At 49.1% G+C, this 14,716-nt stretch overlaps 1 protein-coding gene across 6 annotated transcripts; it reads left to right on the top strand.

Annotated features, from left to right (window-relative positions):
• The first annotated feature begins 1 nt into the window (after position 1).
• Positions 2–6,099, top strand: OSCAR (osteoclast associated Ig-like receptor). 6 transcript variants are annotated; one of them, XM_054672784.2, is made up of 5 exons: positions 2–302; positions 1,269–1,301; positions 3,887–4,189; positions 4,700–4,981; positions 5,672–5,813. In XM_054672784.2, exons 1-5 carry the CDS (start codon positions 89–91, stop codon positions 5,698–5,700), a joined length of 861 nt encoding a protein of 286 aa, XP_054528759.1. In that variant the 5' UTR covers positions 2–88; the 3' UTR covers positions 5,701–5,813. The 6 variants fall into 6 exon arrangements, with proteins under 6 accessions (XP_054528759.1, XP_009434624.1, XP_009434623.1 ...); XM_016936793.4 differs by having other exon boundaries at positions 191–302; positions 5,386–6,099; XM_009436348.5 differs by lacking the exon at positions 5,672–5,813 and having other exon boundaries at positions 3–302; positions 4,700–5,351.
• Positions 6,100–14,716: the final 8,617 nt, after the last annotated feature.

Genomic DNA, 14,716 nt, shown 5'->3' with positions numbered 1-14,716 from the left:
CTTGAACTCTTGGGCTCAAGCGATCCTCCTGCCTCCACCTCCCGACTAGTATTTGTTTCTAGAGTTAAATTAATGAACACCACAGGTTATGACTGAACCCCCTGCTAATTTTTCCACAGTGACACAGTCACCCACAGGCCCCCACCTCGATACTCTCTTCCGTAAACGAGGATCTGGGTCTGGTTTTCTGATGTTGCCTCATTTCCTGGGAGGGGAGAGGGTGCGACCAAGCCCTGGCTCCAGCTCTAGCGGGTGTCTGCCCACCATGGCCCTGGTGCTGATCCTCCAGCTGCTGACCCTCTGTGAGTCGCCCCTTTCTTTTCCCTGGGTTCCTGGCTGGGGTTGGGGGCAGAGAGAGAGGCAATGGAGACCCAGACACCCTGCAGGGGGACCAGGCAGCAGGTTTGGGATTCTAGGTTCAAATAAAGAACAGGACTGGGGCCCACACCCCTGGGTCCTAAAGCAAGAGAACACAGATTCCCGAAAGAGGAAGGAGGTGGGGACAGGTATCTCTGGTTCTTGAGGCAGGAAGAGGGCAGGAGACAGGGAGGACTCCCAGATTCCCATATGGGAGGGGGATGGAAGCCAGGACTCCTGATTCCCTGGGAAAAGGGGGCTGGGAACAGGGCTCTTAGCTCCTGAGAGAAGAGGGAAATGGGGACCCAGATTCCTGAACTCGTGAGAGGAGAAACTCTCCGATTATTGTTCCCTGGAAAGGTGGAGTTCAAGGGCCTGAACTCTTGGGTGCCCAGGCCAGAGGGGTCTGCGTTCAGACTTCTTCGGTAGGTGGGCAATGGATGTCCAAATTTCTGCCTACTGAGACAGGAGGAGGGAGGGATAAGATTCTCATTTCCCAGAGGAGATAGGAGCTGAGAACTCAGATTCCTGGGTTACCAATGAGATGGGGCTGGCCACAAAGGGCTTTGAAAGGAACTCGCTGTCGGGCACAGTGGCTCATGCCTGTAATCCCAGCACTTTGGGAGGCCGAGGCGGGCGGGTCACCTGAGGACAGGAGTTCAAGACCAGCCTGACCAACATGGCAAAACCCCTCTCTACTAAAAATACAAAGATTAGCCTGGTGTGGTGGCGGGCACTTGTAGTCCCAGCTACTACGGAGGCTGAGGCAGGAGAATCACTTGAACCTGGGAGGCAGAGGTTGCAGTGAGCTGAGATCACACCACTACACTCCAGCCTGGGCGACAGAGTGAGACTCTGCCTCAGACAAAAAAAAAAAAGGAAAAAGAAACTAGTCCCTCAACCTCCTACAGGGCCTCTGTGTCACACAGACATCACTCCGTCTGGTGAGTAGCCACCCCATCCACTCTCCTTTTGTTGCTGACACCCCTTTTCCAATTACTCAGATTTTATTTTGGTGCCCAATCCCATCCCAGATATTCTTATTTTCCTCCCTCCCTCCATTCCTTCCTTCTTTTCTCATTCCCCTTAGTGGCCATTATAGGTGAGTACTGAAGACCAGGAACTTCTGAGGCAGAGGCCTAAGCTAGGACCTCAGTTTCACTATCGTATTCATTTATATGTGACCATATGACCTTGAACAAGCCACAGCTTGCTAAGACTCCATTTCCTTCTCTGTAAAATGGGCCGCTGTGAGATCTCATCAAATCACATGTGCAAAACCCTGAGCCTGGCACAGTACAGGGCTTAAGAAATAGGATCTTGGGCTGGGCGCAATGGCCAACGTCTGTAATCCCAGCACTTTGGGAGGCAGAGGCGGGCGGATCACAAGGTCAGATCGAGATCATCCTGGCTAATGTGGTGAAACCCCGTCTCTACTAAAAAAAAAAAAAAAAAAAAAAAAAAATTAGCCGGGTGTGGTGGGACGCACCTGTAATCCCAGCTACTCAGGAGGCTGAGGCAAGAGAATCGCTTGAACCCAGGAGGCAGAGGTTGCAGTAAGCTGAGATCGCGCCACTGCACTCCAGCCTGGGTGACAGTGCAAGACTCTACCTCAAAAACAAACAAACAAACAAACAAAAACTCTTTTGGAGATATTTCAGTGTCACTATAGCTATCTCTACCTATTTATTTTATTTATTTATTTATTTATTTATTTTGAGACCAGTTTCTCTCTGTCGCCCAGGCCAGAGTGCAGTGGTGCAATCTCGGCTCACTGCAACCACCTCCTGGGTTCAAGGGATTCTCCTGCCTCAGCCTCCTGAGTAGCTGGGACTACAGGCACACACCACAATGCCCGGATAATTTTTGTATTTTTAGTAGAGACAGGGTTTCCCCATGTTGGTCAGGCTGGTCTGGAACTCCTGACCTCAGGTGATCCCTCTGCCTCAGCCTCCCAAAGTGTTGGGATTACAAACATGAGCCCCCTCACCCGACCCTTATTTTTATTCATTTTTAGAGATGGGGTCTCATTCTGTCACCCGAGCTGGAGTACAGTGGCTCTATCATAGCTCACTGCAGCTTTGAACTCCTGGGCTCAGACAATCCTCCAGCCTCAGCCTCCCAAAGTGCATGCCACCATGGAGTTCTCACTCTGTTGCCCAGGCTGGAGTGCAGTGGCATGATCTCAGCTAACTGCAGCCTCCGACTCTAGGGTTCAAGTAATTCTCCTACTCAGCATCCCAAACAGCTGGAACTACAAGCTAGCACTACCACGCCTGGCTAATTTTTCTGTTTTTAGTAGAGATGGGATTTTACCATGTTGGTCAGGCTGGTCTTGAACTCCTGACCTCAGGTGATGCACCCACCTTGGCCTCCCAAAGTGCTGGGATTACAGCTGTGGGCCACCGGACCCAACAGCCTTCCTATACTCTTAATTTGTGTGATTTGTGAATAAGTGATATCTGCCAGTACTATCATTTGTCCTCTAGTTTTGTCTTTTAGCATACACAACTTAAGAAATTTGAAGTGGTCAAATTAATTAATCTTCCATAGAACTTTTTATTTTATATTTTAAGAAGCCTTCCTTACCCCAAGACAAATATATTTTCCTATAGTTTTTTGAATACTTTTATAGTTTAAAAAAAATGAAACACAGGGTCTTTAATTAATCTGGAAGTTGTTTTGGGAAATGGTGTGAGGTAGGGATCCAACATTTTTTTTTTTCCAAATAGCAAGTTTTGGCAACTCTTGAAATACTATATTGCAAATATTCTGGAAAGCTATTTAAAATTAGAGTTCTGGCTGGGCGTGGTGGCTCACACCTGTAATCCCAGCACTTTGGGAGGCCGAGGTGGGAGGATTGCTTGAGCCCAAGAGTTCAAGAGTAGCCTGGGCAATATAGCGAATGCTCGTCTCTACTAAAAATAAAAATAAAAAAAAAATTAGCCTGGTGTAGCGGCATGTGCCTGTGGTCCCAGGTACTCAGGAGGCTGAGGTGGAGGAGTGTTTGAGCCCAGGAGATTGAGGCTGCAGTGAGTTGAGAACATGCCACTGCACTCCTGCCTGAGCAACAGAGCAAGACCCTGCCTCAAAAAAAAAAAAAAAAAAAAAAAGTCTGGGCGTGGTGGCACAAGCTTGTAAACTTAGCACTTTGGGAGGCCGAGGTGGGAGGATTGCTTGAGGCCAGTAGTTTAAGACCAACCTGCTCAACATAGGGAGACCCCCCCCATCTCATTACTTAAAAATAATAATAATAATAAAATTACAGAGTTCTGGGACCTGACCTTTTGAAACTGTGTTTACAAACTGTGGAGTAAAGCTCAGAAGTTTCTGTCCTGCCCCTCTGATTTGCACCTGGTTTTAACAAGCCTTGATTGTAGTCCAGTCTCTCCCTGATTTTACAAACAGGAAACTGAGGCTAAGAAAGGGGCAGTAGTTGTCCAAGGTGATTTTCCTCCTTCCCCAACTTCCCTTTCATCTTCTGGGGCTCCCAGGAGGCCCGAGAACCCAGGCAGCCCCGTTTATTCAGTCCCCCCAGCTTCATACCACCCTAAGCCATGGCTAGGAGCTCAGCCGGCTACAGTTGTGACCCCTGGGGTCAACGTGACCTTGAGATGCCGGGCACCCCAACCCGCTTGGAGATTTGGACTTTTCAAGCCTGGAGAGATCGCTCCCCTTCTCTTCCGGGATGTGTCCTCCGAGCTGGCAGAATTCTTTCTGGAGGAGGTGACTCCAGCCCAAGGGGGAAGTTACCGCTGCTGCTACCGAAGGCCAGACTGGGGGCCGGGTGTCTGGTCCCAGCCCAGCGATGCCCTAGAGCTGCTGGTGACAGGTGAGGTCCTGGGGTCGGGGAGGAGAAGTGGGTGGAACAAGGGAGTTGGGGGAGGGACAGAGAGATATAGGGAAAGAGACAGAGCGAGGCGGGCAAACTGATAGATTCACAGACACAAGAAAAGACAGATACAGAGACACTAGGGGGAGAGAGAGAGACAGGGGAGCAGAGAGAGAGAGAGGTACAGTGCGGGGGGAGAGAGAGAGAAAGAGGCAGAAGGAGAAAGGGAGGCAGAGAGAGAGGGAGGCAGAGAGAGAGGGAGGCAGAGAGAGAGGGAGGCAGAGAGAGAGGGAGGCAGAGAGAGAGGGAGGCAGAGAGAGAGGGAGGCAGAGAGAGAGGCAGACAGAGAGAAAGAGAGACAGGCAGACAGAGAGAGAGACAGGCAGAGAGAAAGAGAGGCAGAAAGAGAGAGAGAGGCACAGAGAAAGCGAGAGACAGAGGAGAAAGAGAAACAGAGCGAGCGAGCGGAAGACGCTCACGCGGCCCCGGACTCTCACCCCGTCTCTGCAGAGGAGCTGCCGCGGCCGTCGCTGGTGGCGCTGCCCGGGCCGGTGGTGGCTCCTGGCGCCAACGTGAGCCTGCGCTGCGCGGGCCGCCTGCGGAACATGAGCTTCGCGCTGTACCGCGAGGGCGTGGCGGCCCCGCTGCAGTACCGCCACTCCGCACAGCCCTGGGCCGACTTCACGCTGCTGGGCGCCCGCGCCCCAGGCACCTACAGCTGCTACTATCACACGCCCTCCGCGCCCTACGTGCTGTCGCAGCGCAGCGAGGTGCTGGTCATCAGCTGGGAAGGTGAGGGCCCTGAGGCCCGGCCCGCCTCCTCCGCCCCAGGAATGCAGGCCCCAGGACCTCCGCCCTCAGACCCAGGAGCCCAGGCCCCCAGCCTCTCCTCCTTCAGACCCAGGGGTCTAGTCCTGCAGCCCCTCCTCCCTCAGACCCAGGATTCCTGGGACCCAGCCCCTCCTCCCTCAGACGCAGGACTCCAGGCCCCCAGCCCCTCCTTCCTGATCCAGGAGTCCAGGCCCCAGCCCCTTCTTCCTGGACCCAGGAGTTGAAGCCTCCATCGACTCCCCCTCAACTTTGAGGCTGTGGAGTCAGGTCCCTAAGTCCACCCCAGGGGCTGGAAACCTGGAGTTCAGGGCCCAGACTTTGGGGTCCGGGAGCTGACGGCCCCTCTCTCCCGGCTCCGCCCGCAGACTCTGGCTCCTCCGACTACACCCGGGGGAACCTAGTCCGCCTGGGGCTGGCCGGGCTGGTCCTCATCTCCCTGGGCGCGCTGGTCACTTTTGACTGGCGCAGTCAGAACCGCGCTCCTGCTGGTATCCGCCCCTGAGCCCCAGGAGTACTGCAGCCCGAGACTTCCAACCTGAGTGGCGGAGAAGCTGGGACCCTGGGCTGGACTGTCCTTTCCCACAGCCCCGCAGTCCTGCTGGCTGAGCCCCGCAGAACGGTCCTTAGAACCCCCTGTGCCCTGTGCTGTAGCTTCTTTCCAGGCCTTTCCCAAGGAGTAGCTGAGAGGAAGACGCGATCAGTGGTTAAGACTTCCAAGCCAGAAGACAGAGGGTTCGAATCCCAGCACTGCCGTCTACTCACTGTAGTAGTAGCAGCTACAGAAAGGTAGTAGTGAGACGTGAAGCCAGCTGGACTTCCTGGGTTGAATGGGGACCTGGAGAACTTTTCTGTCTTACAAGAGGATTGTAAAATGGACCAATCAGCACTCTGTAAAATGGACCAATCAGCACTCTGTAAGATGGACCAATCAGTGCTCTGTAAAATGGACCAATCAGCAGGACATAGGCGGGGACAATAAGGGAATAAACGCTGGCCAGCGCGGCACCCCACCAGAGTCCGCTTCCACGCTGTGGGAGCTGTGTTCTCTTGCTCTACACAATAAATCTTGCTGCTGCTAACCCTTTAGGTCCGTGCCATCTTTAAGCGCTGTAACACTCACCACGAAGGTCCCTGGCTCCATTCTTAAAGTCAGCGAGACCACAAACCCACAGGAAGGAACCAACTCTGGACACGGTAGCAGCATTCGGAAAGCGCCCTTCCCCAGCTCTCTCTTGCCCGGACGGTAAAATGGATGCACTGATAAAACCCACTTCATAGGATTGTTGTAGGATTCAGTGGGTAATACACATAAAACATTTAAAGCAGTAACTGGCCCGTAGTAAGTGTTCAATAAATATTAGCTACCCTGTAACACCGATTTCTACCAGACACAGTGCCGAAAGGAAGGTCTCACCTTTTTGCCATCAAGCATAATCAAGCACGACTTTTTCTTTTTCTTTCTTTCTTTCTTTTTTTTTTTTTGAGAGAAGATCTCACTCCACCCAGGCTGGAGTGCAGTGGCGTGGTCTCGGTTCACTGCAACATCCGCCTCCCGGGTTCAAGTGATTCTCGTGCCTCAGTCTCCTGAGTAGCTGGGATTACAGGTGTGCGCCATCACGCCCAGCTAATTTTTGTATTTTTAGTAGAGATGGAGTTTTGCCAAATTGGCCAGGGTGGTCTCGAACTCCTGACCTCAAGTGATCCACCTGCCTCGGCCTCCCGAATAGCTGGGATTACAGGTGCGTACCACCATGTCCGGCTAATGTTTGTATTTTTAGTAGAGACGGGGTTTCGCCATGTTGACCAGACTGGTCTTGAACTCCTGACCTCAAGTGATCCGCCCACCTCAAGAACTGAATTTTGAAGTCTAATTAGCCACCTGGGGGCGCTAACGTGTTGAAAAGACGGGAGGAGAGACTGAGCGGGTCTTCCGGGGTTTGATCTCAGTGCCAGAGGGGCCTTGGTAGAACATATGTGGGACAACCTCCCTGGCATATGTGGCTGTGGGAAATAATAACAATTTTAAAAAAGGAATAAGCCGGGGGTGCTGGCTCACACCTGTGATCCTAGCACTTTGGGAGGCCGAGGCAGGCGGATCACGAAGTCAGAAGTTCGAGACCAGCCTGGACAACATGGTGAAACCCCGTCTCTACTAAAAATACAAAAATTAGCTGGGCGTGGTGGCGGGCGCCTGTAATCCCAGCTACTCGGGAGGCTGAGGCAGGAGAATTGCTTGAACCCAGGAGGCGGAGGTTGTAGTGAGCCGAGATCGCGTCACTGCACACTCCAGTCTGGGTGACAGAGCGAAACTCCGTCTCAAAAAAAAAAAAAAAGAATAAAGAAGAGACGCAGGTTATAAGGAAGGCACCAGACCTGGATGAGGCTGTGATGTCATCAAATCCAGTCTTCCCACTTTATAAATGGGAAAATGGTGGAAAGAGAGGTGATATTAAGTTTACCTAAACGTGTACAGGAAGTCAGTGGCACATCAGGGAGTCTTTTTTTTTTCCTTTTTCCCTCTTTTTTTATTTTATTTTATTTTATTTATTTTTTTTTTTTTTGAGGCGGACTTTCGCTCTTGTTGCCCAGGCTGGAGTGCAATGGCGCCATCTCCGCTCACCGCAACCTCCGCCTCCCGGGTTCAAGTGATTCTCCTGCCTCAGCCTCCTGAGTAGCTGGGATTACAGGTGTGAGCCACCACACCTGGCTAATTTTGTATTTTGAGTAGAAACAGGGTTTCTCTGTGTTGGTCAGGCTGGCCTCGAACTCCCAAACTCAGGTGATCCGCCCGCCTCAGCCTCCCAAAGTGCTGGGATTACAGGCATGAGCCACCGTGCCCGGCCCTCTTTTTTTAAAAACGTATTTCCACCGAAAGCAGAGGAAAAGAAGTCTTGGCCGAGTTTGTACTTCAACTTAACTCCATGTATTCATCCATTCAATCACTCCTTCATTCACCATTCACTCATTCATGTCTAGCATTGATTCTCATCCTTATTCATTTCTATTGAGCATCTCTTTTTCCTTTGCTTTCATTTGTACATTTGTCTATTTCATTTGTCCTTATCCATCATGCATTCATTCATATTTCCATCCATTTACCCATCCATTTCTTCATTAACCAGTTTTTAATCCACTGAACTATTTATTCATTCAATATCCATCTATCTACCTGTGCATTTATCTATCCAATAAGCTTGAGATTTTTTTTCTTTTTGAGATGGAGTCTTGCTCTGTTTCCCAGGTTGGAGTGCAGTGTTGTGATCTCAGCTCACTACAATCTCCACCTCCCGGGTTCAAACGATTCTCCTGCCTCAGGCTGCCAAGTAGCTGGGATTACAGGCACCTGCCACCATGCCCGGCTAATTTTGTGTTTTTAGTAGAGATGGGGTTTCACCATGTTGGCCAGGCTGTTCTCGAACGCTTGACCTAAAGTGATCCATCTGCCCACCTTGGTCTCCCTTTAAAGAGCTGGGATTACAAGCGTGAGCCACCGCACCCAGCCGAGATTTCTTCATAGCAGTTTACCAGTGACCAGTGTTCAATGAATGCTTATTGAGTGAGATGTAGTCATAATGCTTATTTCACTTTCTACCACTGAACATCTTTTCATACTGGTCATTTTGCTGGGTGATCCACATAGGTTATTTCTGATCTTTATCAACAGCCCCCAAGACACACAGAAGTGCCTAACTTGGGACTTGTCTGTGTGGTTAGACTGCTGGGTCTTTTCCCCCTGTTCCTGCCTCTTAAAACAATGACAACACTGCCATCACCACGCCTGGCCAATTTATTATTACTATTATTATTATTTTTTTTTTTGAGATGGAGTCTCGCTCTGTTGCCAGGCTGTAGTGCAATGACGCGATCTCGGCTCACTGCAACCTCCGCCTCCTGGGTTCAAGCGATTCTCCTGCCTCGGCCTCCCGAGTCGCTGGGATTACAGGCGTGCCACCAACACGCCCAGCTAACTTTTGTATTTTTAGTAGAGATGGGGTTTCACCATGTTGGCCAGGATGGTCTCGATCTATTGACCTCGTGATCCGCCCGCCTCGGCCTCCCAAAGTGCTGGAATTACAGGCGTGAGCCACCGCGCCCAGCTAATTGTTTATTTTTTATAGCTATGGGGTCTCACCATGTTGTCCAGGCTGTTCTTGAATGCCTGGCCTCAAGCCATCCTCCTTCCTTGGCCTCCCAAAGTGCTGGGATTCCAGGAGTGAGTCACTGCGCCAGGCCTAGGGCTTCCACTGATTTCCCCTAGTCTGATTCATCCTCGTATCACTCATGTATTCAATGTCTACCGTGCATGGCATTGTGCTAGAGTCCGGCGGTCCAATGGGGAGCAATAGCAGACGTAAACCCTGCGCTCATGGAACTCACAAAGTATTAACCAAATCACTGCATAGTGTATTGGTTACAGAGCACTTTAAGCTGTTGTAAAAAAGAATCTCCCGGCCAGGTGCAGTGGCGCACACCTGTAATCCTAGCACTTTGGGAGGCCAAGGCAGGTGGATCACCTGAGGTTAGGAGTTCGAGAGCAGCCTGATTAACATGGTGAAACCCCGTCTCTACTAAATACAAAAAATTAGCCTGGTGTGGTGGTGCATGCCTGTAATCCCAGCTACTCGGGAGGCTGAGGCAGGAGAATCACTTGAACCCGGGAGGCGGAGGTTTCAGTGAGCCAAGGTCGTGCCATTGCACTCCAGCCTGGGCAACAAGAGCCAACCTCCATCTAATAAAAAAGAGAGAGAGAGAGAAAAAAGAATCTCCTTCACCACCGGAAAAAAACTAGATATAAATGTACCTCTCTCTCAACAGTAAATCACTGGGCAATCTCAACGATTTACTTGTTAAGGTGGGATGGTTTTGCTTTTATCAACATGTAGTTTTAATTTTTGGTTCTGAGCCCCAAGAAAGTGGAGAGGACAGAGAGAAAAGGGCTCACACAATTATTATTATTTTTTTTTCCGAGTTGGAGTCTTGCTCTGTCGCCCAGGCTGGAGTGCAGTGGCGTGATCTCGACTCAATGCAAGCTCCGCCTCCTGGGTTCACGCCATTCTCCTGCCTCAGCCTCCCAAGTAGCTGGGACTATAGGCGTCCACCACCACGCCTGGCTAATTTTTTTGTATTTTTAGTCGAGACGGGGTTTCACCGTGTTATCCAGGATGGTCTCGATTTCCTGACCTCGTGATCCGCCTGCCTCAGCCTCCCAAAGTACTGGGATTACAGGCGTGAGCCACTGCGCCCGGCCCACACAATTATTTTTTAAGAGCAGGACCTAGAATTTGAGCATATATCTTCCTACCGCATCCCATTGGCTAGAACTTAGTCTCATGGCCAGGTCTAGCCGCAAAAGTGACTGATGGAAATATGGTCTCTAGCCTGTGCCCTTCTAAAAATGAGGGTGGGAGGGGGTGGGATAGGTGCAGTGGCTCACTCATAATCCCAGCATTTTGGGAAGCTGAGGCAGGAGGATGGCTTGAGGCCAAGAGTTTGAGACTCCCTTCTCTATTTAAAAAATATATATATATATACAGTAGGCCAGGTGCGGTGGTTCACGCCTGTAATCCCAGCACTTTGGGAGGCCAAGGCAGGCAGATCACCTGAGGTCAGGAGTTGGAGACCACCCTGGCCAATATAGTGAAACCCCGACTCTACTAAAAATACAAAGCTGTAATCCCAGCTACTCGGGAGGCTGAGGCAGGAGAATCACTTGAACCCTGGAGGTGGAGGTTGCAGTGAGCTGATACACGCCATTGCACTCCAGCCTGGGCCACAGAGTGAGACTCCGTCTCAAAAAAATAAATAAATAAATAAAAATAACACCAATAAAACAAAAAAACAAAAAAAAGTTTAATGATTTTTCTTCTCTCTAGGGGAAAATATGGAAGTAAAACAGGACCCATCTGAAGATCGTGTGTCCTCTGCTGATTTTAAATAGCCATGGAAAGTTAATGCCACCGCAAGGGGCAGCCCCGCCCTGGCACTCTGGAAACCTGGTACTTATCCACGCAATCAGAGGCTTGAACCACAGCTAAGCTGAGTCTCGGCGGGACCTCTTCTGATCCTCCGGGCACACAAGAGGATTGGGGGCTGGGGAGGAGCTGCTTCAAGGCCACCTCCGTTTTACCTCCCGTGATATCGTGATATAGTAAGAAATATGTGCTTGGTCTTCAGCTTTGGTTCCAAAGACACCCTTCTCACCCCATCACTCTGGAATTTCCAAAAACCCTTGGTGAGAAGGGTGTCTTTTGTTATTTATAAGGAGCCTCTTTTCTCTCTTTCTCTCTTTCTTGCTTCCTTCCTTCCTTGCCTCAGTCCCTCCCTCCTTCCTTTTCTCTTTTCTTTTTTCTTCTTTCTTTACTTTCTTTCTTTCTTTCTTTCTTTCTTTCTTTCTTTCTTTCTTTCTCTCTTTTCTTCTTTCTTTCTCTCTTCCCTTTCCTTTCTCTCCCTTCCCCTCCCCTCCCCTCTCCTCTCCTCTCTTTTCCTCTCTTTTCCTTCCTTTCCTTCTTTCCTCTAATCCCAGCACTTTGGGAGGCCAAGGCGGGTGGATCACTTGAGGTCAGGAGTTTCAGACCAGCCTGGCCAACATGGTGAAACCTCGTCTCTACTAAAAATACAAAAATTAGTCGGGCTTGGTGGCAGGCACCTGTAATTCCAGCTACTCTGGAGGCTGAGGCAGGAGAATCGCTTGAACTAGGATGCAGAGGTTGCGGTGAACCGAGATCTCACCACTGCACTCCAGCCCGGGCTACAGAGCGAGACTCCGTCTCAAGGAAATATAAAAGAAAATAAAATAAATGTCTCCCAAAGAGACAAGTCAGATTAGCCTAAACCCAGGAATAACTACAGGCAGTTTGAGGGCCAAAGGCAAGGTAGGGGCTGGCCAGATCCGATCTCCTTTGCTGCCATCGTTTGCTCACTCTCGTAATTTTTGCAAAGGAGGTTTCAATGGCATGGTTGTCAGCAAACATCCTATTCATCCATTTCTTGCTTTCTGCCAGTAAAATTGAACCTTATAGGCCTGCTTTGTGCTTTTAAGGCTAACTAGCAAAATTCCAGAGTTTAGCCTTAAAAATTATTTATAATTGGCCGGGCACAGTGGCTTACACCTGTAATCCCGGCACTTTGGGAGGCTGAGGTGGGCGGATCATGAGGTCAGGAGATCGAGACCATCTTGGCTAACACGGTGAAACTCCGTCTCTACTAAAAACACACACACACACACACAAAGTAGCCGGGTGTAGTGGCACACGCCTGTAGTCCCAGCACTTTGGAAGGCTGAGGTGGGCGGATCATGAGGTCAGGAGATCGAGACCATCCTGGCTAACATGGTGAAACCCCGTCTCTACTAAAAATACAAAAAAAAAAAAAAAAAAAAAAAAAGTAGCCGGGCGTAGTGGCACATGCTTGTAGTCCCAGCTACTTGGGAGGCTGAGGCAGGAGAATCACTTGAACCCGGGAGGCGGAGGTTGCAGTGAGCTGAGATTGTGCCATTGCACTCCATCCTGGGTGACAGAGTGAGACTCCATCTAAAAAAAAAAATTCTTTATAATTGATCAAAAGAAGTTTAAGAAATGGATTAAGAAGATCTCTTCTTTGCAGCTGTAGGGGAGGAGAGGGAGCTAGAGAGAGAGAGGGCATTGAGAGAGGAGAAAAAGATATTCTGTGCCATAAAACTAATTCAAGAATGTAGTTTAGGTGAGGCATGGTGGTTCACACCTGTAATCCCAGAACTTTGGGAGGTCGAGGCAGGCGGATCACTTGGGCCCAGAAGTTCGAGACCAGCCCTGGCCAACATGGCAAAACACTGTCTCTACTAAAAGTACAAAAATTAGCCAGGCGTGGTGGCACAACCCTGTAATTCCTGGTACTTGGGAGGGCTGGGGCAAGAGAATCACTTGAACCCGAGAGGCAGAGGTTGCAGTGAGTCGAGATCAAACCACTGCACTCCAACCTGGGTGACACAGTGAGACCCTGTCTTAAAAAAAAAAACAAAAAACAGAGTGGGGTGGGGGGCTGGGGGAGGGATAGCATTAGGAGAAATACCTAATGTAAATGATAACTTGATGGGTGGAGCAAACCAACATGGCACATGTATCAAATCTGTACATTGTGCACATGTACCCTAGAACTTAAAGTAAAAAAACAAAACAAAACAAAAAAAACCGGAATGTGGATTGATAAGTTAATAAACTGAGAATATTAAAAAGGCTCTAAATGCGTTTTATAGTCTTGCGTAGTATGAAGATCTATGGATATTTATTACAGCAGCCAGTGTTCCATTCTGTGGTTCCATAAATCTGTGCTTTGAAGTGTAATTTGCACAAAATAATCTTGTAGGAGTCCGAAGACGTTAGGAATTATTGCCAGTATTGCAATCATTATTTTGAAGGAGAAACCTTGGTGCCGTTTGGTGGTCTTACTTAATATTTTGTTGCCCTGGTAACAATCTTATGATTGACATCTGAATTTCCAAGCAGAATAAATGCTTGTAAAAACAATTCTGTTAAATCAGAAGCTATGCATTGGTGTCTGTGTCTTAGTCTGTATTCTGTTGCTTAGAACAGAACACTTGAAACCAGATAACTTATAAAGAAAAGGAATTTATTTCCTGTAGTTATGGAGGTTGGAAAGTCCAAGGTGGAGGGGCTGCATCTGGTGAGGACCTTCTTGCTGTTGGGGACTCTCTGGAGGGTTCCGAGGTGGCACAGGGCATCACAGGGCAAAAGAGCTGAGCGTGCTACTTAAGTCTCTCTTCCTCTTCTGATAAAGCCACCAGTCTCACTCCCAGGGTAACCCATTAATCCATTAACTCACTAATCCATTAATCCATGAATGGATTAGTTCATTCATGAGAAAAGAGTCCTCATGACCCGATCACCTCTTAAATGCCCCACCTATCCATATGGCCACATTAGGGATTCAGTTTCACCATAAGTTTATTTATTTATTATTTATTTATGTATTTTTTGAGACAATGTCTTGCTATGTCACCCAGGCTGGACAGCAGTGGCATGATCTCAGCTCATTATAACCTCCACCTCCCAGGTTCAAGTGATTCTCCTGCCTCAGCCTCCTGAGTAGCTGGTATTACAGGCACGTGCCACCATGCCCGGGTAATTTTTGTATTTTTAGTAGAGACAGGGTTTCATCATGTTGGCCAGCTAGTCTCAAACTCCTGACCTCATGTGATCTGCCCACCTTGGCTTCCTAAAGTGCTGAGATTACAGGTGTGAGCCACCACACTGAGCTTATTTATCTATTTATTTTTTGAGACAGGGTCTCACTGTGTTGCACAGGCTGGAGTGCAGTGGTGCAATCACGGTTCACTGCATCCTCAGCTTTCTGGGCTCAGGTGATCCTCCCACTTCAGCCTCCTGAGTAGCTGGGATCACAGGCATGTGCCACCTCACCTGGCTAATTTTTAAATTATTTGTAGAGACAGGGTCTCCCTATGTTGCCCAGGCTGGTTCAACATGAGTTTTCAAGGGAACAAATATTCAAACCTTAGCAGCAGGTTAAATGATCTTTCTCCCACATTTATGATCAGAAAAAAAAAAAATTTAAAGCCTGAGATTCTGCTAGACTTCTTACTTTAACAAGAGTCTGAGAGTCTTGTTTCATTTCCATTACAGCATCTATTAATAGTTCTGACTGAGAGAAGAGCTATCCTTTACTTTGACTATTATGAAGAAT

The sequence above is a fragment of the Pan troglodytes genome, chromosome 20 (genome assembly GCF_028858775.2).
Source record: "Pan troglodytes isolate AG18354 chromosome 20, NHGRI_mPanTro3-v2.0_pri, whole genome shotgun sequence".
Lineage (NCBI taxonomy): Eukaryota > Metazoa > Chordata > Mammalia > Primates > Hominidae > Pan > Pan troglodytes.
Note: the sequence above shows the minus strand (reverse complement) of the source record. Positions and strands in the feature narration are given on the sequence as shown.